We start from the raw sequence: 24,968 nt of genomic DNA, 5'->3' as shown, positions 1-24,968 counted from the left end.
CCCAATGGTCGATGCCATTGGCTTGATGTGTAAGTTCGTACTAGGCTATTTTCAACGAAACTGTTCCCTGGATAAACTAATTTTTCGACTATGCATTATGCGTCATTCGATAGCTCTCTTCTTTTCTCTAAAATATCGTCTGTAAATTTTCTATTAATTTGTTTTGTACTTTCAGAATATTTTATACTTTCACGTTGAAGGCAACGAGAAACTTGTACAAAAAAAATTCTAGATGATAAAATCTCATATACGTGTTACGTGTATTTAAGTAACCAAAGTACGAGTTTGTCGAGTTCCTCCCGCCCAGAAGACCAAAGAAGGTTAAAAGCAGCGAGGAACAGGCGCGTCGCTAGAGCAAGCGTGTTCGTTCCATCGATCCAGGCTGGAGGAGGAGCCTTTTGTTGCTTTCGCTCTCGGAAATTACTTGGAGAGGGGGGTCGAACGCCCCCGGAGACGAAGCTGAAATCCGGAAAAGATTTCGCGCGGTGGACGTGGCCGAGCGTTCGCATAAATCAAATTATCCAAAAACGATGGGAGGTTCACGAAATCCTCCCGCTGGAAATTGGCGATTGGAAGGTCCTGCGGACAATATCGATCGGTAACACGTTATCCTATAAACAATAAAAACATTTGCTCGAGATCCCGATCAACAATCTCCCGAGATCAATTTTTCAGAAATTGTTATTGTTGTAGGTCTTATCTTTAGGGAAATTGCGTTATACTGCTGAAATAGTTCCCGCTCTTAACACCAAATACCAACATTGCGAGTTCCTCCTGCTATATTTGACCAATTTACATGAAATTTCGTTAAGATACTCTGTATGTTCCAAAGTATATATCAGCTACTTGGCCTCTCTGTGCTACGCAATCCACGAGTTCTAAAGCTTTCATATAATTTGTATTAAATTTAAGAAGCCCGGTATTTGTTTATCTCGGAAGGTAAGACCTCCCAAATTCCATTTTGGGACCTGTGAAGTTCCAGCATTGATGTCGATCATCGTGGACCGACTGAAATCGCCAACGAAGAGGAGACAGGCGAGGATAGGGCGGAGGGACGGCGCGTGGGTGCGGAAGAGGGTAGTTTGGATGCAGTAGCAAACAGGCAGATTGGATTCCCGACTCGATTTACCGGAATGCAGAAATAACAGCTGGCGAGGTCTCCCCGAGGCCGATCCGGCTTTGCAATCTCCTCCTCTTTTCTTCCTTCCGCTTTTCAGATGTGGAGGAGTGGCGCGGGACGGGAGACGAAGAAGAGGAAGAAGAATGCAGACGCTGGATTCGAGGGACAGTTCAGCGAGGGAGGATCGGGAATGTTATACGTACAGGGTGGTTCTTATAAAGAGACGCAAGTTCGCCTACGGAGCTGAGAGTTGCGCAATTTTAATATTTATGATGCTATTCAGAAGTAGTGCATTTAAATATTAGGGATATTGGATGATAAGCTGCTGTTCTCAACTCTAAATTAATATTTTGTATCGTAGCGCCCCCTGAGTTAGGGGTTTACGATCGCAGAGCCCTCTATACTCGCGCTTTTGAGTCGTAGATTCCTCTACGGTAGCTTTCTTGAGTCTTAGTGCACTCTATTAGATTCTTCTGCCGTAGCGCCCCCTAAGTTAGTGCTTTAGGATTGCAGAGCCCTCTATACTAACTTTAACGTGTAATAGTACTACATTTCTTTTGAGTCCCATTTGAAATTACCTTCCCTAACCAATGAAGCTACACTGAACACGTTCTTTTCTGCTGCATCTCATTACCCTATGCACCCTGCGTTCAGGTCCGAGATTTTGGAGCCGAACCAACAGCTCACAAGGATCACCCAGTATATGTATATGTTCACAGAACAATGTGACCCTCCGCCACCCACTCAGCCACCCTTCTTTTCCGTCAAATCCCTTTTATTCCCTCCGCCTTGGAAAGATAAACCGTAATGCTGCTACGTCGAAGACCTTGACCGTCGTTCGGGTTCGGGGATTTGTCGACTCGAGCTGAATGCAAAGACACAATTTCCAGCCTCCTTCCCCCTGCCCGCTGGTCCGCGTCCCCAGGGCTACTGTTTCACGCTGATAACGAAGGAACGTTAATTTCTCTAATCGGTCTCTGGCTCGGTTTTGCGACTGGTACCTCGCCAGAGATGCAATTTTCGTGTCACGGGACAGGCTAAGCCAGTCTCGGGAATCTTCCTACTTTGCCCCCCCCCCCCGGGCTCTTTGAACTCCTCGCTCGTGTCTTTTTCGACGGCTACGGGGATGGTTAACCGTTTGCCTGTCTAGACGGTAGCTTCCAGTTGTGAGGTCCATTAAAATTTAAAAATCAGAACCGAGGACACTTTCGTCTGTACGAAATGTGCATTTGTTAATTGTTAAGACGGTTAGTTTAGTTCTGAGGATACTTAAGAATCATGGTAATTTTTTTCTAAGATATATGTGTAGGATACCTTTTTAAGTTGACGTAGACCAATCGATCAATTCAACATTTACATCTTATTTGAATCGATACTTGCCTAATCGAATCCTACTTACCTACTATTCCATTGCATATTACATTATTTTTATCATCTGCTATGTAAAACATAAAAAAAAAACGTCTCTTTACGTATATTACCTCACTCGAAAATATTTTTAGAGTTTGGAATCTCTCACGCCTACGAGAGTTTTCCTTCTGAAGGTTGAATTTCATTGAAAACCATCGAGTCCTGGCTAACGACCGAGCGTCTCCCGTTCTCCTCTCCCATCGACATCAAATTTTCATCAAAACCGTCGAGCCACGAAATACGACCGACGACGGAAAGACCGCAGAGCGTTGCGTTCCTTCCCTTTCTTTTTTTTGCCCCCTCCTGTCCGCCGTGAAATTCCAGTGAAAATCGTCGACCCGCGAAATATCCAGCGACGGGGACGATCTCCTAAGCGCGGATAGAGAGAACGAGGGTAAACACCAGGAAGGGGACCAACTCGGTTGACATAGATGCTCCCGCGGGCCGTGCACCGCCAAATTAAATACCGTTTAACGACGGAAGTCCGGATCTTGGATGGGAAGCAGCTACATCGTAACATTACTAGAGCAACGGTTCGTTTAGCCACGGTTGGCTCCATCCGGTTTAGGGGGAGAGGTGAAAATATCGCTGATCGAGGAAGAGCTTCGATGGCACTGCGTAGGAATGCATTGGGAGGATCGCGTGACGCTCAACTCAAACACCTTCGACTCAAAGACATTCAACTCAAAGCATCCGAGCTTAAAGATACCTAATTTAAAGTCCCTCAACTTAAGTACTTTGAACATGGAGACCTTCAACTCAAAGACTCTCAACTCAAACCACCCCAGTTTAAACTCAAAGATTCCCAAGTCGAAGTCCCCCAACTGTAATGTTTTGAACATGGAGATCTCCTAATCAAAGACTCTCAGCCCAAAGACTTTCAACTCAAAGATCCTCAGCTCAAAGATTCTCAACTCAAAGTCCCTCAACTTAAGTCCTTCAAACATGGAGACCTCACCAACACAAAGATTCTGAGCTTTAAAGTTCAGTTGTTCTACCCTAGACAACGTAAACGTGGTCCACCTGCTCACTGGCGACCGAAACAGGAGCACGTGGGTGTGTGGTGTGTTCCGAGTGACGCGGTCTATCAAATTTAACAATAGTTTTTCGGGTCCCGTGAAAAATATTTCAGTCGAACGCGCGTTCGAGGAAGAGTTTCGACGGCGTTTCGTAGGAATCCATTGGGAGGATAGCGTGACGGTCATTCCACGACAAGGTCGTCAAAATCGATGCTCAGGGGGCTGCGTACCCCTCGTTTCGAAGCATTTCGGCGACACAAAGGAAGTGCCATCCCACGTGGTTAAACACGCTGAAAAATTAATGCGATTCGGCGGACGAAATGATAGAGGATCCAGGAGATAAGAGAGAGGGTGTTCGTAGGAAGGGCGAGTTCACGTGAATCGATACCAACCCTCTGTCCGTTAATAAGATGTCTGGCAGCGTCTAGCTGCGACGTTGAAACACACGGACGATTCGATAGAGAGGTTTTACTGGCAATAAATTTTGGATCTTCAGGAGCTTCCAAGGTCGATCCGAGGAAGATCCTCCTATTCCGCGATGGGCATTAACCTCCAACAAGATCGCGCCGTTGCCACTGTATCGGATGATGTGCAGGGTATGGCGAAATTGCGTTTCCTCTTTCTTTCCTCGCGATAATAGACCTCTGAATCTTCTCGAACCGAGCGCAAAAGGGAATGGAGCTCAATTGAACAACGAAGTATTAATTTCAGGGATAATTGCTGATCGAGGAAAGAATAGTTAAAATACAACGATCTCAATCTTCATTTTATTTTTATTTTTATCAGTAATCGATTGCTTCACTTATTTGTAAATTACTCCGACATTCTCGAATCTCGCCATCTGTTACTCAACGGAATATGAGCTATCGTTTCTAAACTCAGTTAAGATGATAAGACGAACAGGTTTCATGGGAAGGGCAAGTTTCATTCATGCAATTGGTCGAGCACGGTGGAGATTGGAAATTACAGTACGCCACGATCAAATTAATGCGATAACCCTGTCGAGAGCTTCTACTCGTGGATAGACGTTGTAAGTTAGGCAAATCAACAACACGAATCGCGTCGCCTAACCGAATCTGCAAGTTAATAATGAGCTATTGTACCGTAAATTGTAGATTAACGGGTAGACGGATCTTATGGGATCCAAGTAGAAATGAATTATCCACATGATCTTTCCGTCAATTTTTAGTTAATGCCAGTTATCGAGTACCAAAGATCAGATATATAACACCAAACCCCCCGACGTTCATTTGTAACTACGTCTATCGCGATGGGACAAATGACTAGTCTTAGAGACACTCTTTTCAGTTAAATGCAAAAATATTTCACCTAGAACTAAGTTGAATAATGAAACAATTGTATATAATTCATATATAGAAAAAATTTGGGAACGGTCATTTGACTGATCGTGGTACGTTTAGTGATAATTAGACCGCGGATCTTTATGCATTTATAGGAAATTTGAATGTGCAGGAAACTACGAAATGCAAACAATATGCAAAAATATAAAACAGATTGAAAATAAAGTCCACGTTATAATATTTGCAGAATAAAATAAATTCCTATTTAGGTTCAATTTTTGTAGGCACGTTCGCGAAGATTTTATTTTGCACAAAGATCCGCAGTCTAGTGATAATATAATGTGCCATATAATGTGTCGCCGTTTCACTTATTGTTAGCATCGACGACTAAAATAATCCTTAACCCCATTCGCGGACTTCCCCCTCGAACCTTTCAGCTCGTTTCTAATTCTATTCCTCGTTACACGGCCTGCGTCGTACATTTTCATCGGAATTTTTCTTTTATCGAAGTCCTCGGTTGAAAATAATTGCGACCAAATCCTCGGCAACTTTTGTCCAGCCACGGCTCTGGCCCCAACAATCGTCACACCGTAACAAAGTAACCAAGAACGTCGTTTCCACGTTCTCGAAGTTATTCAATTTGCGCTGTTTAATTGCAGAACCATTTAGAGCCGAACTAAGCCGAGCTGAATTCACAATTGTAAACGAAACAAAACGAAATTACTCGTTTACCCAACTCGGGGCGAGCGCGACCCCTGTACAAGGACAAAAGAAAAAGCGTTGGAGGGCCCCTCTCGTTACGCGAGACTTGAGACATTTTTCCGCCCCCCCCCCCCCCTCCTCCCGCCACCCAACGGGCCACGATCTGTTAAGATACTGCATTACGTCGTGTTTACTTACTGGCGAAGTAAGCCAGCATCGCTGTCAGCGCAACAGCCAGGAGGATCAGGGCGATTGAGAAACATTTCCAGGAGCATCTGTGCTGGCAGCGTTTGTCGATGTGAAAACGTGACGGCGAATACGGCGAATAATGCGGCACTGCCGCTGCACGGAGCGGAAAGCCCGGCATTACCATGGCTTGACCTTGAGCACCCACCGTGCCTGTACCACCATTTCCAGCTCCAGCGCCCAAACCACCGCCCAGAGATCCCACTGTCACCTGCTGCTGGGGCGGCGGAAGTCTGTAACAAGGAAACAGATAGCAATTAGTATTTTGTTAGAGCTTGGATTTTCGAAACATTTTAATAGCTGGTAGAGGTAATAGTAGGTGTAGGTTTGAAATATCTGGCGCAGAAATTAACTCGTTTCTTGACCTGTTGGGTTGTCTGGAAAGTCCGTGTCGATTTATGGTTGGTGGTACAGATCAGAATATATTGGAATGGTTGAACACAAATAACATGTACACATCTCTTAAAAGGTGGAAAGGTTGTGGAACATAATGGTACTCGTGTAATTCGATAAATATGTGTTAAAATCAAATATGCCTTTGAATTTTTCTTAAAAATTGACATGAATTTTCTGGACAACCCGATACAATTTATTTCTGTACGTATTATCACAAGACCTGCGATCCTCGTACACATACTGTTGCGTATTGGCACAAATATTATTCGACGTTTATGCTTTTAATCCATATATCAATCTACATGTATCTATATATCTATAGACCCAAGTGATTATCATTTGGTCGGATCAATGCAATATGGTTTGGAAGACGCACATTTCCGTAATTACGAAGAAGTTGGAAATTAGTTTGCGGAATGGATAAGTTCGAAAGATAAACCGTTCTTTCGTCGCGGAATTCATCTTTTGCCAGAAAAGTGGGAAAATGTAGTAGCTTTTGAGGGCAAATATTTCGATTGATACTTTTATATACTTTACTATTGAAATAAATGCTCAAAAAACACGAAAAAAAACAGCGGCTTTCAATGCAACCCAATAATATCATAAAGAGATAAAGTTTGTTTGTATGTGAGGGTAATCTCCGGAACTACTGAAACGATTTTGAAAATTTTGCCAGTAATAGAAAGCTATCCCTGAGTATGTTACTTCATGTTTTCTTTTGATAAAAATACGTTTTCGATTTAAATTGATTGGCGACTTTATCGACGTACGCTGACCAAATGGTTGGATATACGTGAAAATAATGTAATACAAAAATATTAGTTATCGATAGATTTAAAAAAAAGTCAACGACACGATATACCTAGCTTTAATATTTAAACCACATAACGTGTTTTATGTTAAAAATGAATTTAAAAATTATAAGGTGACCTTTAAGGGTACTTATTAGATATGGTATATTAATCTTTATAAAAACGAATCATTTTATCATCTAGGAAATTTCATGAAGATAAAATTTGCCCAATACAGCATGTTATTGGTCGCATAGTTTGGGAGATAATGAAAAATGAAAATAATTCACAGACAAATGAATTTTAGGTCATTCATGATACGGTACCGAATTCGTCATTAACGTTTACATTTAACAATCTAACTACATACTTGAATAAACACTGCAGTAATTACTGCACATACGTGAATAAGAATAGTATTCGACGCGGGTGAAACCGCGGGGCGCTGCTAGTAATTCAGGCATTAGGTATCGTCAGGAAGAATTCAGTAATTCACCAGAATCGTGTCCCCTCTCTGCAGCGACTGACGAAGTAAAAAATGGTGTGCTCCAGAAAAGTAGAAAAAAAGCAGAGGTGGTGGCAGGTTGAGGAGACGGTCGACAACGAGACAGCGCGTAAAAATCGCTCCCATTAACCTCTAGGACGCGGTGGCGCATGCATCGAACGAGTCGACGCGCTTTTCGAGAGGCCAGCGTTCTCGCCGCGGGTGACAGGTTAAAGCCTCACCCCGTCGGACCTACGTCAAGGATTTTATTTTCATCGCAGGCGATATTTATCTTCATCCCCTGTGTATCGGGAGTGTACCCTAGCCCTGGCGCCGCGGGGATGCAGAAAAGGGGCCCAGCGTCGAAACAGGGATCCGACGTGACGCCTGGATAGGTACACAGTCGAAGCTGCTTCTTCATCCGAAACTCCCGTTATCTGAATGCTCTATCAGCGATACAATCTACTATTCGAACCTTCTATTATCCAAGAATAACGTGTCCCTATAGAATATCCTATTGACTCATTCGTCTATAACCGTCGAAGGTAGTCGCGATCGGCACGATTTAGGAACGAATAGTGGAACGAAAGTAGAACCATGTTAAGTTGACGTGAGTGGAGCAAATTGTTTGGTCGCTGTGTTCTTTGTATTTTTAACCCTCTATGGGGCCGTGTAACTTTCACATCACATTTTAATATATCGAGATTTAAGTGATATTACTTTACCAAATAATTTTAGTATTTTCACGAGATAACATATACGCTTTAATTATATAGGGTGAATCGCATAAAGTGTTGCAAGTTATTTTCTCGGAAACTGATAGTGATATCGACAAGGTTCTTTTTTAATATTATAGGGGAAGGTAGGCCCTTTCATGTGATGGATGGATTTATGTGGCTCTAAACACAACGGCACTCGTTTTTCGCCGAGGTTGTTGGTTCTGCGAACCATTTCAGTAACAGAGACTTTACCAAGTCTCTGCTGTGCTCGGAATCACACGCCCAATTAAAAAGAAAAAAAAAAAGAAAAAAGAAAAAAAGATTTGTTACATCGTGCTGGGCCACTCAATTAATACTTTTGTCTACAATCATTTATCGTACTTGTACCAGAACAGAAGTTCCAGAGTTCCTCGATAATCGAGGAGCTTTGAATAAATTCCATAGATTTATTTTTAATAACAATATTGTTGTAATAAGAACAGTGGCTCGTCGAAATCCCATGGAAGAATAACGCGACGACGATTGCCACTGGCAGGTAGGATGGGAGCTGGCTAAAGCAGCTAAGCTAAGAGGAAACCGGTGCACGAACGCTCGACAATACCCGTGCGCCAATATTGAATTTTCCGCTTAAGATTCCGGTAGACTGCGGGGCAGGTGTTGGACCAACGGAGGAATTACGCGGCCTGGAAACGGCTCGAATTGGAGCGGAGGGGCTGCCTTTTTAATCGAGGGAAACGTGAACGCCGATCGGAGCCACCTCGAGAGGGGGGGGGGGGGTCGAGGGGTGGCTAAGGCGGCTGCGAAACGAGTTGCTTTTGTAAATTTTGGTGGTGTAGTTTTCTTTCACAGTTTCATCGGGGGAGAAGGCGAGGAACTCGAGGAACAGGGGCGACTCGAGTTCCACTCGAGGATTCGTTGATTCGGGGGTGCTTCGGAAGGCGAGTAACATTTAATCTTTAAGATTCGATGCTTTGGCCCGCTAGGGAAACTAATATAAATGTCCAAATGTCTCTCCAAAATTATATACCTGACCTCGCGTTAAATATTAGTCTTCGGTATTTGACCTACCAACCGTTTAAACACAAACGATTTAAAAATTTAGAAAATTATTTACGACTTTTGAACGGTTCGGCCAATTTCGTTCGATAAAATATATGTTGTCGATGTGACTGAGGTTCGTTTATAGAAAAATTGGGAAAGGAATTGGATGATAAATATATAAAATCAACCAAAATTTGGCCTACACGAGTGAGACTCTTGGTAAGGAATTTGGTCCATACACAACGAGCACGAGTCCGACTCGTGGTACTACGTTCGGACTTCCTACATTCCTGTTTACTATGGCCCAAGGAATCGGGAGATAGCGTGTAGGTCAAAGGGTTAACCCTTTGCACTCGAGAGGTGACTCTCAGTCGCCACTAGGTTTTCTTTAGGTTTAATTTCTTTGGAACTCGAAGTGTCAATAAAATGATTTTCGTCGAGGCAAAGGTGACCTGATTTTTAAATCTCAAATTATAGATCTCATTCGAGAAGTCAATCTAAGCTTAGCATTCGTGACAATAGAATGCTAAGAAAGCATCTCGAGTTGCTGGTAGATGCCAGAAAAAAAGGCCTCAAGTGCAAAGGGTTAATTTACAGATGAAGATTGCCTTGGTTTCTGTGTTCAAATGATCCACTTAAATTTTGTCCTTTAGGATGCTAAAAGAGACGATTCCTTGCTGTATTTTGCAGACGGTAAGATTCTTCGTGTCCAGCGAGGGGATCATTAAGATGTCTCACCTTGCTCGCGTAACGTATAAGTTATTTAACAACGCTCGACAAATACCATAAATAATCGCGCTCGCTCTCGGCGCTTCGCGATCCTATAAACGTCCGCTCATATTTCCTCGGGCAGGAAGCAATCAGACACGACGCAAAGAGACGAAATAAAAAAGGAACGACGATGAACAGAGTAAGAAAGAGAGAGAGAGAGAGAGAGAGAGAGAGAGAGAGAGAGAGAGAGAGACGAAAGGGAGGGTGGTGGACGAGGAGAAAAAGAAAATATCGCTGGCAAAAGTCCCGAGCGTCGTTGCTTAGCCCGTCGAGAGCAAGAAGAAACGGGGAAAGGAATACCGGCGCGATAAATATTGCTTTTTCTTTGGGATCATTAAGTTGAGAACAGACGGTGGCAGAAAATTAATTTACTAAAAGTATCGGCGGTCCCCATTCGCCCTGGAAAAACGCCCCAGCGAAAGAGCTTTAATGGTGAAATAATGGGGAGCTTAAAAATTGGACGACGGCCAGTGACATCTCACTCGATGTTTGAGTCTCGACTCAGATCTCGTCTGACCCTTTGTATCGGAATTTATCGTAAAATACGTCTCGATGCAACCTAAATCAGCGCATATTTTATCTGCGTGGTCGCCAGGATCTTCCGAACGAGTTGTCTGGGAATTTTTAGATTAGATGAGTTGCAAGTAAGAGCCTGGAGGGATTACTAATACATTTCCCATTTAAAACGTTTCAAAGTTGAATATTGGAATATTCTCTAGTACTTGAATTTTAATTTCGAAAAAGGCAATCATTCTTTGGCGATAATTGTACAGATTGTTACAGATTCAGAGAATTGAGACTTAAGTGAAAGTATGTCTCATTTTGTAAACAGTGTAACATACATTTTATTGTCGATACTTTATGCATCTTTGCATTTACGCACATTCTCGTACATTTTCTCATATTTTCACTTGCAGTCTAGCTATTATAGATAACCAATGAAACCTACGAAAAAAGTGTTCACAGGTAAATTGCAGGCTTAAAATGGGATCTGTATTGTGCCGTAAAGGAAATTTTCTTTATGTTATTAATTTAAATGATATGTCGGTGAAGTTTCGTTTTTTGAATGGAACTATATTTTTTTTTTTGTAGATCATGCGATAGTGCTTTTCAAGAGGAATTTATTTTTTCATTAGCTTTCAAGATAGAACGCTTCGAAATTTACTGATTTTCAGCGGAAAAGTCTCGTTTTGAGTGACAAGTCATAAAAGCAGTCCTATTGTTGGGGTGTTTGATTCTGCCTGTTGAAACCGAAAGCAATGGTCTACGTTCGAAACAGCAGGCCCGAACAGTAAGAAACGTGGAAAGTAATGTCCATCACGGTCTAAGCTAAAGTTTGTATAATAAAATATTTTTAGAAATTAAAATTAAGTTACGTCTTTATACCTACCTACAGCTAAAACATTTAAACAAATGTTTCAACCACCCAAATTATTAACGACACCATCCTCGACGCGGGAAACTTAGACCGTGGCCAGCGATGGCCACGTTTCCAATTTCATCGGCCAGGGCGATCGCAGGGAGTGAGGCTCGTCGCGACGCCTCTTTCCCCGAGCGTTTAATTGTCGTCGGAAACGCAATTCCGTTACGCGCAGCACTAATCAACTCCCCAGGCGTCGTGGATAAAGCTTTAATGAGATTGCGAACGCGGGAGACGCGGCGAATTTTCTCCGACAGAGACAAATAAATACAGCTTAGGTTAAGAACCTTCAGACAGCCGTACACCGTGTTTCACTTCGTACAACCGGATTCCTGATTGCACGTAACGGACAAATGAACCGAGGGGAGTAGCTGAAAACAAGATGAACGGCTAGAGAAGAGATCGAGAGAGAAAAGCGGCGGAGGTGCACGAAGGAAGAACGGAGTAAGCAGGAATTCGGCGCGTTAACGCCGTGGCCCCTCTTCAAGCCGGGTTAATCCGTTTGCGCGAGTAAATCAGTTAGCCGAAATTGGGTTATATTTCCTAATCGATACGATGGATTAGGTTAGCCCCACCGATGGTTCCACGGTTCGGGGTGCATGTGCAGCGCCTCCGTCGTCCACGTTTGCGTTTCCATTATTTTGATGCCGGCTTATGCCTTCGACTAATGCCGAGATTCTACCGATAATTATTGGTACACCGCGTATATTACATTTAAATTTATAAATGATAAAAATTCCTGTCACGTTACGTCTTGATATAAAGGATCCAATGGGATAGATGAAACAGCACTTCAAACATTGTTCCAAGGTTTTGGTGACTGAATATTTTGAAGCTATCAGCTCCAAGATAAATTTAATCCTGTCCGAGCCGTGCATTGATTCGCCGACAGTTGCAAATTAACGGTTACGTAAATAATATAAGTACGTTACGGTATTTGTTATTTACAAACACGTATACGTGAAAGTGTGCAAAAGTTTGGATTGCAACTGTTGGTTAATCAATACACTGCGTCGATCAGGATAAGAGTTGCGTATGTGTACCTGTAAAGTCTCAAATAAATTTTACAATAATAATTTGCTACGGATTTAGTATAATCCGCCGCAAGTATTAATATTCATCGTGCCAGAGGAGTACAAACAAAAGTACATATTATTTATTGACTCTGATGATAAATTAAATATTATTACATTAATATATTGTAATAATAAATGCAAGTTGTTACAATTTAATGTGCCTCTTGACGTGAGATTACTTCAAAGAGAGGAATCTGTAATTCAGAAGACGAGCCGTCTTTTCGAAAGTATTCTTCACTTCAGCTGAACGCATTTTCAATACGAGAGTTTACAAATGGAGAGAAAATAAAATGCTCGATAAATTTAATTTCTCTTTCTGCCACTTTAAGCGATCACGGGCGATTAAATTCATCCCCACGGGGAACGGGTTGGAGACTATCGATGTATAGGGTGAGCCACTTGAGACAGGCCACCTGAATAATTCATTTACTTTTGGAGATAGTCAAAGATCCTTCGCATAAATTTTTCTTTTGCTTTCAAGGGGAACACGGTCTGATATATCTATTTTTCTTGGAAGTAAGTTTTAGATGGATGACTAAAGACGATGTGGGGGTGAAGTATTGCTGCTTGACCTTGATTAACCTTGTTTTACGTTGATTGATTATCTTATCTGAACTTTGCGCTTCAATGGAACAGTTTTTATAATATACATCAACTATTAGGGGGCCCAGAAAGTAATGTCGTTTCTTTTACATTAAATTTAAATAAATAAATTTATAACAAGTTTTTATTTTTAATTAACTATGTAACCGCCCTCGTTACCAACAACTTTTTGTTATTTAGTGTGCACATTTTCAATGCCAGATTCATAAAAATCAATTAATACACAATGAGCTGATAAATGATAAACAAGTATTGACAATCGCAGAAATGACATTACTTTCTGGACACCCTACTATATACTCAATCTTAATGTCTGGGACAATGGGATACGTTAGGTTCATTCATAAGTAACTTCTACTACAAATAATAAATAATTATGCAATCCCCTGCAGGTAACAATTTTGAATTTGTCTGTTACATACGAACAAGTAATAATCAACAATGATGCCTATAAAATCGTTTAAAATTCATTATCTAACAATGTATTCAAAAATAAATTCTACGTCACTAAACAAAAGTTATTTATGAATCAAGCCAATAGATGAAACGACACTTCAAAGATAATTCTAAAATTTCGTTGACTCGATATCTTGAAAACTATTAGCTCCAAAATACCGTTTCGCACCCTGGCAAATAGAAACAACAACGTGCTCACCGTAGGATCAAAATGGCGAAAACATCTCGAAGAGCAACGCAAACGTCGTGGAGCGGGCTTCGTCTGGAATGCTATTACAAAATCCAACCCCGCGACAATAACAGAATTCGCGCTGGCAAAGTGCACCGAGTGTCTTCCGAGTCACAGAAGTCTCGGGATGAAACACTACGTTCAAACAATTCCAGTCGAGAAATCCCTCGGGTGGGACCGATAAAATTCCCGCCCTCGCAACAACGTTTCGCGCCAGCAACCCCTCCCGGTTCCCTCTCCGTTCCGCAGGGAGCCGCGTTATTCTAATTCGAGGCACGTTCGACGTTTCAGGTGGCTCGCATTCGCGTTGTACGCCCGTGTGCCACGAAATGTGCCCAGCCCCTGGCCTGTGGTCGTCCTCGCTGCGCAACACCTACGCCGATTAAGCGAATTGACCGGCTGTCTCTGATATATTGGAAGTTAAAAAGGTAATTGCCGGTGGCATTGCTGTCACATATTGAGTCGAGTGTTGTCTGAGTGGAAGATTGGACCTAGCCAGGAGCTAGGGACGAGCGTGTGATCCAATTATGATGTAACGAACGCGTCGTTGCTCGAAACGCTCGATAACAAGCGTATAGGCTCTGAACCGTGGTCGGACATCAAACGTTCTTTTCTATCAGAGGGAAGAAGGAGGGAGGTAGGGGGAGGCCACTTCGTTAAGACTCGTCTGTTCCTGGCTTATGCTCTTCCGCGCGCTTCGCCTAACCCCGAAGAGTGCCACGATCGGGGAATACCGTACGAGAAAACCGATCGTCCGAACGAAGGTTGCAGAGCTCTTCTAAATTTGCAGCTCGTGTAAATTTCTAGTTACAGATTGCGATATAATTATCCCCTCTTTACATATCTGACCTTTTTCTATCGCAGCGTTGTTCAAAATTCACTTTAAACATCCCACATCCGTTGCAGATTTAGAGATGCAAAGATTTCCAGCGGTATCAAACAGCGTAAAGGATGTAAGTGGACGGGAACGTAAGCGTTCAGCCGATCAGATAGGTCCAGGGCTCCTCTTACAGAAGCTTTCTTGCGAGGGTAAAGAGCGAAAAACGGGGACGTTTGTTACGGACACGGTTCATCTGATCCCCAGGGAGACACGACGGCTACGGGAAAGCACGGAGGAAGGCGCGGGTGATCGCGAGGCGGAAAGGCGAGATGCGTACAAAGAATTCTAATAAAAATCCGATACCCCTGTCTGAAAGAAAGATAAAGCGACAGCGGGATCCGTAACTCGACGCGGGGGTCGTCTGAAATTGAATCGTACTTCTAGGTGAGGAAAAAAAAAGAAATTATGACCTCTCGCGCGTCGCGCGTAACGAAGTCCGTTCGCTTGCTGGAAAAAGGTGAGAAGACGCTGGCCTTCCGGGCGAACGGTGTTTGTTAAATGAAATTTATCCAGCGGGAGTCCAAGACAAGTTCGGAGACAGGAGAGACGGCGTGTAACAGTTGTACTGGAAGAATGCTAATAAGGAACGTCGAGGAACGAGGAGCCAATTGGTTGGATACAATTTTGAGGAAACTTGGCACACGGAGTGTCGTGTTCGTGAGTAATGGTTAATCGATCGTGAAATAGTAACGAGATTTTCAGATGTAAGAATAAATGTTACGTTATAAGATTCTAAGGAAAAGAAATTGTTCTTTTGTATTCATCGATGTGCTTTACATTCACGTTTTCGGTAGCCTACATTCATTAACACATTCGTGACTACTGATCTGTTTATTTTACACACTACGTATGCAATATTTACAACATTGATATTTCAAAATATATTTTGTAATTTTTATCTTCGCCCTAATGATACAAATATACGGGTAATTGCACGTCTCATAACGGTGTTTGCTCTTGAAATCATTGGTGTACTTAAATTTAGCAAATGCATGTGGCTTCGTCCATACGCAAATAGTTGCGAAAATCGTCAGGCTCGCTGCGTAATTGAGCTATTAAATTGGTATGAGGAAAGGAAATCCCTTTGTAGCAACCATGGTTTACACAGTTTCCTTTTAGCCATCAATTTCATCTTCTTCTTTATAATGCATACTGCACCCGTTGCAAGAATTAGTTCTACGTCCAGATTTTCCATTTCGGACACAACAAACTACAATTTTCGGTGTTCCTCACTTCACAATTGTGCAAACCGAACTGAGCGTGTGAACGGCAATATTTCATTGAGTTCATTTGCACAAATTGGCTTGTGCAAATACCTTGAGCGTGTAAACGCACCATCAGAAACGTAAAACACCTGCCGGTCACGAATGTGTTAACACTAGTTCTATTATTATCAAAGAAAGAACATTTTTCTCAATTGTATGCAAAAATATTTCACAACGTACTAAATTCAATAATTCGTGAAACAATTGTTCACAGTTTGTATATTGTGTATAAGAACCGTACACAAAAGTTTGGAAACGATCATTTCACCTGTCATGGTATGTATAGTGTTAAATGTTTTGTTACAGATATTGGTCTTAATCCCTTAAATAATCAAAGTTTGTACCCAACAGGTGCCATGTTCATAAAACAAACCAAACCTGACATTTTACTCAGTATATTTAATTCGAGAAAGCTGAAGAGTCAAGTGATAAAAATAATTAATAAAAGAACTAACAAAGGAGCAGCAGCCCCTCCGACTGCCATTACGTAACACCGTCGAACTGATTAAAATTTTAATCGCTCATCTACGGCGCCGATAGTTCCTCGGCGAACTCTGAACCTCGGGGCTGGTTGTCGAGGCGACCGTAAACCTTGAAACGACCCGAAGACTCGCAATTAATCGCGCTGGCGCGACAACCACGTTGAACATACTGTAGGAAGCGTAATTATCGCGTTGGAGACTGTGGCTGATCGCGTTTCGCTCGTAAAGCTAAGCGTGCATTAAGCGTTGAACAGTTATTGACCCCACGAAACATTCTAAAAAGGTCCCAAGATACGAGGGAACAAAACATCGAGTCATTTTAAGGGATATCTAATAAATATCCCTACATAAAATCTATCAACATAGCAAGACTAGACGAATTATTTCTAATTTTCAGATCGTTACTCTTTACACTTCCAAAATACTTGAAAGCTTGTATCTGACGAAATCGCTAGCTTCCAATTGCAGAATATTGCGTCGGGTTGCGTCCAACGCGCAAAAAGAACGAGGGAACGGGGACGAGGGTGACGCGCTCGAGAGCGAGTGCTTTTAACGCGCCAGTTCCCGCTAATTATTAATTTCACTGTTTTAATATTAATTAGAAGCGAGCCTGCCGTAATACAACGGCGCGATTACGCCGAGATTATAATTTTAATCGTCCGATTACCAGGCGTCGTTGTAGTCGCTGTCTTGTACCGTAACCCGCGAATACCACCACCCACGCAAACCACCCCGTGTCTCTTCTTTTAAGGGGCTCTTAAGGGCGCGCTTGCTAATAATAGGCGCGATACCGCTGAATATTCAAGGCGACGCCTTGGGGAACGAAAGGACGACGTTATCGCGATTTTAAAGGCGCGAGGATCCTCCCAGGCTCTCGCCGTTCGATGACCTACGTAGTTTATGAGCGTTAACCCCCCGCGCGCCGAGAATCTCATTCCCAGCGTTCCTCTTTGAATATCAATCTCCCTAGGTAACGAGGAAACGCGCGTTGAAAGGATTTTCCGGTCACGTGTACGGGGTGAATGTTGATTGGTCCTCGGAACGCAGATGACAACACCTGACCGCGAAACTGTATCGTCGACTTTGATCTGTACGTTGGTCTGTATAGGGTTGTCTGTGTTGGTGGATCTGGACTAATCTTGAGCGCACTGATTCAGGTCATCCGACGAGATTAGTGTAGACGGTGGTGGGATGGAATAGGGAGCCGGAAATATGTTTGAAAATGCTTGAGCATTGAGTCTCTTTAAAGCCACACTGAAACTCATCATCGCATTGATTTACATGTGCGTTGCGTATTCATAAAAAGAGAATTGTATTGTCCTTGTACCGATGGGATGTTCAAGCTTTGCTGTGAACTCTCCACAACTTAGAAGTCCGTCCAAATAGTGCAATAAAACGTCATCATTCCATCAATTGTCTTGATAAGCGAGCGTCCCCCATGTTCTCCAACTCCCCAGCCTCGTAGCACTTGACTCTTCGGCATCTATAAATTTTAGTTTTCAGAGGTTGGAAGACCATTTTTACCAAGTATTGCTTGATTTACGTTGGATGATCTTGACACTTCAACTTGACCTTTCAGCGAAATATTTTTTATGATGTAGATCAACAGAGGTCGGAACTACTATGTATTGGATTTTAATATCTGAGGTAATGGAGTATGTTACGTTGATTCATGAGTAACTTCATTCAGGAAAACTCTTGCAGGTAACAATTTTTAACCCATTCATTGCCAACTGCGAGATCTCTCGTAGTTTACATTGATTGCAATTACTCAAGGGATAAGCTTAGAGCCTTTTAATTACAATCAGTCATTTTCAATCTGTTTTGTTTTCTAATAAATTGAAACTAATATTAACCATTCTGTAACACTATTTTCGTTATTTATTATTATGCACATACAAGAATATATTAAATAACCAAAATAATGTTACGGGATGGTTGATATTAGTTTGAATTTTTAGAAAAAATAGATTGAGGATCACTGATTATCAGTTACCCCTCGTACAAAGGTTCGGACTATATCTTCATATGTCTTTGACACATTCGCACAGTACGGTATGTGTACATGTGAAATGTGAGCCGAATACTGCCGAGTTTTGCCGGAATAAATCGACGTTAGACGGGTGCCTTCCACACTCCGAATATCAGACCGCTTCTTACCTATAGTAGCAGTTTATGCTTGGTCTATATTTTTACATGTCTATGGTGTGGAAGATCTAGACCACCAAGTCATCACCGTTCCACCTCCTATCGCCATGAAAACCCATCTCCTATATCAACTAGCTTCTCAACCAGTAGACGTATCATGTTTTCGAGTTTGTCGACATCTTCCTCCCTTTTTGCAGGTTCCGAGACCGTTTCTGCATTGACGTTTCAATCGTCGCTGCCCAAATGATACCGAGACGGCACTGAAAGGGAACTCGGGGGCGTCTCTTCCGAAAACTCGCCGTGTAGGCTTCGTCGTTCGAGGAATCGACGCGACGCGTCGACTCGGTCTAAGGGAGCTGGTGGCTCTTATTAACGGAGCGAAGGCAGATGAATGTTTAAATGGGTACCGCGGTCTCGTGTCTCCAACGGTTGAACACGAGAGCGGACGCGGCTAATGTCAGTCGCAACGTTATAAAACGTGACACCAGGCAAGAGCCAGCTGCTGCGCGCGCCTGGTAACACAATCCTGCGTAAATCCTGTCTTCTCTTCTGCGCCCTGTACCGGCTTTCCGTGGTTTATTGCTATCCGGCGTCGCGTTAAGAGGATACCAGCTGGCAACGGTACGCAGAAATCGGAGTCACCGATACGTCGAGTCCCGTTGCTGGCATATTCCAACGAAGAACGTCGTAAAGAACATGTCGAGGCTCATTGTATTCCGTCGAGTACTTCTTCCGGAGATTTATGGCATTTTGGATTTATATATGCCGTCGTGAACACGTCCAAATCCCACCCTTCTAAATTCTCAACCTACACTCTGTGGTATCATCGAAGTAATGAAGACATTTTGTTTTTAGAAGTATCGTATGCTCTCTTGGAACGTGTGATTGGAAAATTAAATTTTTTCGAATTACAAGAGGACCATTTTCCATTAATTAAATACGATAATCAAGTATACGGGTGCTCGACAAATTTTCAAACTTATTTTTTTTCGAAAATAAAGCGCCACATGAACAAATTTTATGCTACAGTTTCGATTCAATTTTTCACGTAGAATCACCCCCTACTCGCGTGTACCATCAATTATAGAACAGCCTACATATATTGAATATTTTTATCGAACGTTTTTATCTGGGAATAATATTTATATGTCTAGCCGTTCGATTCGCAATCTAATGCGGACGATGACAGGAGCTCCCAGGCTAATTACAATTACCTTCAACGAGCACGGGGTGATTCTTTTTGACGGGGAACCCTCCATGCAAATGTATGCAAACACTGAGGGACGACCTTCGTCATCAGCGATCGCGAGCGTAGGTAATGAATCGGTCGGCCAGCACAATTCCGCGATAGCTGATAACGAGTTCCGCTTGTTGTATCGTGGACCAACCACGAGGCGAGAACTTCGCGAAGTCTCTGCGCAGAGATGCATTAGCCTCCCACCGTCGAAATCATTCCCCGGGCAAGCGATCCGCGACTGCGAAATCACGTCGTGCATCTCCTCTCGCCACAGGGTGAGATAAAATCGTGCGGCACGTGAGAGGAATCGCTCTCCCTTTCACGAGCGACGCTGTGTTCCCAACGAAAATCCAATCTTTGCTCGTCACGACGGATTTAATGCGTGGATGGTGAATGCGTAATCTCCCCGCCTCGTCTGTTGCTATTTCATACTGTATTCCCGCGCTCCTTAAACAGGGAACGTGTCCTTTTCATTGGACGCACGTGCGCGACCAGATTGGAAGTGTAATGTTACTTTGACGAGGGAATTTTCTGTTCACCGTTCGGTGGAAAGTATCGGTAATTGACGAGAATGGTAGTTGAATTGCACAATTTACCTAAGATAGAGTCTGGTGAATCGTCACGCAGCGGTCCGGATGGCCATAAATGCGGCAAAATTAGAAAGATTTTTCGGATCTTCGTGAAACTCGGTATCGTTGAGTTATTCGAGGGGCAAAATACGAATCTGATGTCATCATTGCACACTTAAAAATGTCGGATCCAATATGGACTACATGTATATTAAAAAGTTATTTGATTTTCATGAAACTTGGTATTTATGAAACTGGCATAATGTATTCATTATATATGTAACACTGCAACAAAAACTATTTGTGTTTTCCAAATATAACGATTATTTTCTAAGATATAGCACTTCAAAGTTGACGATTTTTCTCGTTTCCTTAATTTTCACATTTTGCTGCGTATCTGTGGTAATAAAATCTGCACCTGTAATCTTATTCAATAATATATTCCTTATCACCCATTTTCTGTATTAAGTATATGAAATATATGAAAATATATGAAATACTGAATAGTAGGTGTAGATAATCACAGTGAATCTATACAATCGTTGCCCTTGCACTTTTTACAGCCCTCATGAAATAAAATCATATTCCTATTATTGTATTCGAATAAGAGATTTCCAGAGCTTGCAATGGTATTTAGGAACGTAATATCACGTCCGTGAAATTTCGCATGAAAATCACGGTCGTCGCGTGCATTACAATTCGTTTTATTAATCCCCGTAAACCGCGCTCCTGATCACACGGTGCAGCCAGTAGAAGCAACGAGATTTCGCGGCCGAATCGACGAGTCGATTTGGCAGCCATGCCGCTAGATTGCGCCGCCGTGGTAAAACGAAAAGCTGTCCTCGATCGCTCGCTCGTTTCCACGCCTCGAAACGAGGAATCGTGATTTTCAGAGCAGTTGCTTCGTATCTGAAATGCCAATTTCATTCGCGGACTGAAAAAAGATGGTTTGCACGACTTGTGCGTTCTCTCAGTATAATACCGTCGAAGAAAGCTCTTAACGCGGTGGATGAAATACTGGTTCAATGCAGAAAAAGACAAACAATTCGTTTTCAACGTTATTGCGAAGGGATTGCTGACTTTTAACAGCCATTCACTCTAAGTATTGAACTTCGATCATTTTTGCACTCAGTATCGTGAATAGTATGGGATTTTCTATGGGATTTCCGAAATCTCCGTAATATGCAAAGCCATTCCATTTTCCTCTTCATTCCTCGATTCTCTCGTCTTACGGAAAAGTTGCAGCTTCCCCGCCGCGGAAGGACATAAATCTTGCTTAAAACTATCGGCGAAACAAATCACGAAGTCCGTCGTCTGTGAACTTGTAGGGACACCGCGTACATATATGGTTCACAGCTATATATGTGTACGCACATCCTGCGGCAAAATATTTGTCCTTTTCAATACGCATAAATAAAAAGAAATCAACTTAATGGTATTAACAAATAAAAAGTAAACTGCTTCCATCGTATGCTCGATAAAAACTGTCAACTTAAATTGTAAAATGAAATTATATTTCACTTTAAATAAATAGAAACTAAATTAATTAACTGTCCAATCGAACGTTGCAAATGAACCTCTCTGTCGAGCATTTATTCGTCATTCGTTATTCGGCTGAAATTCTGCGCAACTCTGCAGGACAGATCTTCCTTGCAGGCACGTTTCCTGCATCCATAGCGATAGAACGGTATTTCTGAGCCGACTGTACGTGATCGCACACGAGAACCGACACACTTTCCGATGAAGAACGTCCATTGCATTATTCAATTCTGATCGGCCGCAATAAAGAAGCAAAATAAGAGACACCGTGCGGCAAGGGTACCATTGGAAGACGAATGCAATATTTTTCCCGACGCGAGAGAAAGTTTTGGTGTGCCCCGTTGGCTCCAGAGCACGCTACGTGTCCTTGGTTACCAAACTCGCTAGATATACGAAGGTTACCTTGATAGTTGCAATGATAAAGACCATGATAGAAACAATGTTGGCAGGTGCCAGTAAGAGTAAATTCCAGTAAAAAATGAGAAACGGGGACTAAGAGCTAATTTTGAGTTAGAATTGACGTACTATAGCGTTGTAGGGGGATGTTGGAGAAGTTAGAGTACCTACGGTTGTAGTGCTTCGGGTCAGCTGGCCTCTCAAGGCCACTTTCCCGACAGTGAAACACGCCAGGCATGAATCCTGCAATGCCAGCTAACCTCATCGTTGGAGAGGCACAAGGGCCTGTGGTTTGCGTGAAGAGAATAGGATAGCATGCGCCGACCCTTTGGTGGATATTTTCTCCAGGCAATTCGCGTGATACTCCATTTTACACACGCTCGAGTATCGCTAAAGCGTTGAGCAATTTGTGGTAGGCGTATGTCAAAAATTGGATTTTTTATACTCACTCCAATATGTTGCACAGAAACATGTGAAAGAAATATCGGAGAGTACAAAAACAGTAGCACGAGTGCTATTTTCTTTAACACTATTCTTAGTCATCTAGGCACCGAGAAAAACAGAGTTTGAGAGACACGATTCCTACAGCGTTCCAGACGCCCACGAACTCCCCCGCTTCCTCGACGATCCCTGTCTGGCGTCATACGTCATAAATTCGAATTGAATATCCAAGCCAATTCGTTGAACCTAACAGTTTGATTTCGTCCACTAGTGACTCTCAATACATCCCCCTCAAACTTCCATTACTTATGGTAGAGGACTCGATACGATCATCAGCTCGAGGTTTAACCCAGTGGCTCCTCGCGGCGGTCGATCGTCAGGCTCGATACGCGCCCATTTTGTCGAACCCGATCACGTTCGCGACTCCTGTTCACGGCACGCGGTAGGGACAAACGAGGCCGCGGCACGATGGAAAAAAAAGCCGTCATCCGATGGAAGATGTTATTACGGAACACGGACGATCCTGAAGGGAACTACCCTAGCGGAAAGAGGCCACCCACGCGATGGGGTGATTACACTGCTGCTCCAAATGTCTTATTGTTGGCCTCTTCGGCGCCTCTATATACATGCACCTTTTGGGTATCGTTAGTCTTTCTAGGTTTGCGTACCTTGCAATACGCCTGTAAGTAGTTCGTGATTAGTTTCTAATGCGATATTATGATACAGAATTTTATAAGAACTCGAGTTCGCCTACAAGTTGACAGCAGCTATCAAATCAGGCGAGACTATTATACATCGGAACAGTTTGCTATCAGCTTCTGTTACGAATTCTATTACGAAAAAGTTAGTTTAAATATGTAGTAAAAGCCCATAGCGGGATGCATTCCTGTTGCTAACACAACTTCAAGCGGTATAGGTCAGCGGCATAGTGACTAGCATGGTCTTTTACTACACATTTAAACTAATTTTTCTCAAAAATGGCTGGCCATCTGTGGCTAACGTTATAGTTACGCTTATTCTAGATATAGATCTATCACTCTACCAAATTTCATTGCAATCGGTGAGTATCACTTCTGAGCCTTCCCTTGTCAGTTATGCCTGCTCGATACGTCTCGTTCGTCATCTTCGTTACACAGTAGCTTTGGCCGTTACATGGCAGCCAATCGAACTACATCGCCAACTCCTGAGCACCGAACTATACACGAGCTACAGTTTTGATCACCCCTCTGAACACCAATAGCAGCTACCAATCCAACAGTAAATACCCCACAAACCGACTCGATCGATCTATTATCAAATTTTCATGGTTCCGGAATGTATCCTATAAAATTGAATAATTTTCTTTTTCATGAAAATGTTAGAGCTACGGCTTCCGTAAGATTTTCCAGCGACCGTTCACGCGTCCCAACAATAGGAGGGCAAGTCGAGAAGACGATGGCGAACAAAGACGGTCCCCGTGACGGCTCCGTGTTCTCACGGCGTGGAAGTTGGCGCGTCGAAGGATCGACAGACCCGGGGGGTTGGGACGGGGGGATGTATCATCCGCGCCGAGTCTCTGCAAACTTCGCCAGTATTCGATCATCCCCCTCTGGGTGTCGCGGATGAACACCGCCTGTCGCATTCTAACAATGCGAGACACACGACGCGCGACCAGCCAACGAAAAGGAAGGCCGCGAGTCGACGCGAACATCGAGGGGGAGAATATTACACCACGTGTGCCCGTAATAAGACTGCGCACGTGACAATAATGCAAAAATACCTGGTTGCGTCGTCCCTCCTTCTTTTTCCACCGCCCTCCCTCCCCCCACCCACCCATCTTCTCTTCACGACGCTTTTTGTTCGTCTCTTTCGGTTTTCTTCGTTTTCTCGTTACCCCCCGGCCGCGCCCTCCGACGTTCTATCCATCCCTTGGTCCTTCGTAGGATTCCACGAGGCGCGTCTCCATTTTTGCGCTTGGCGATTACGAGCTTAGCTCGACCGGCCCCGTCCGCAGCGTCGAGGGGGAAAACTTAAATTTAGTTCCGCGATGATTACCCGCTAGACCGTCGCCACAAGGAGACGGGAATTTCGGTACAGTTCCGGGGGTCTGATTAAGGTTGCCACGTTCCGCTTTGTGGTAACTCGCTTGGCCGTGCGCGGTCACACCGAGAGGGTGTCGTAGAATTTGCAAGGGGTATGCACGTTCGAATTTTGGGGAAGAGGTTTTGAGGGAGTGTTCTTGAATAAA

General features: G+C 43.1%; 1 protein-coding gene across 6 annotated transcripts in view; it reads right to left on the bottom strand.

The window, feature by feature from the left end:
• Positions 1 to 24,968, bottom strand: part of LOC128875378 (teneurin-a) — a 770,168-nt gene that overhangs the window by 42,194 nt on the left and 703,006 nt on the right. For all 6 annotated transcript variants that reach the window (XM_054120900.1, XM_054120902.1, XM_054120903.1 and 3 more), the window contains one exon: positions 5,751 to 6,031. In XM_054120900.1, coding sequence (XP_053976875.1) covers positions 5,751 to 6,031 — 281 coding nt within the window. The remainder of the gene's footprint in view (positions 1 to 5,750; positions 6,032 to 24,968) is intronic.

Source organism: Hylaeus volcanicus, chromosome 4, assembly GCF_026283585.1.
Source record: "Hylaeus volcanicus isolate JK05 chromosome 4, UHH_iyHylVolc1.0_haploid, whole genome shotgun sequence".
Lineage (NCBI taxonomy): Eukaryota > Metazoa > Arthropoda > Insecta > Hymenoptera > Colletidae > Hylaeus > Hylaeus volcanicus.
The sequence above is the reverse complement of the archived record's forward strand: the minus strand, read 5'-3'. Positions and strand labels throughout refer to the sequence as shown.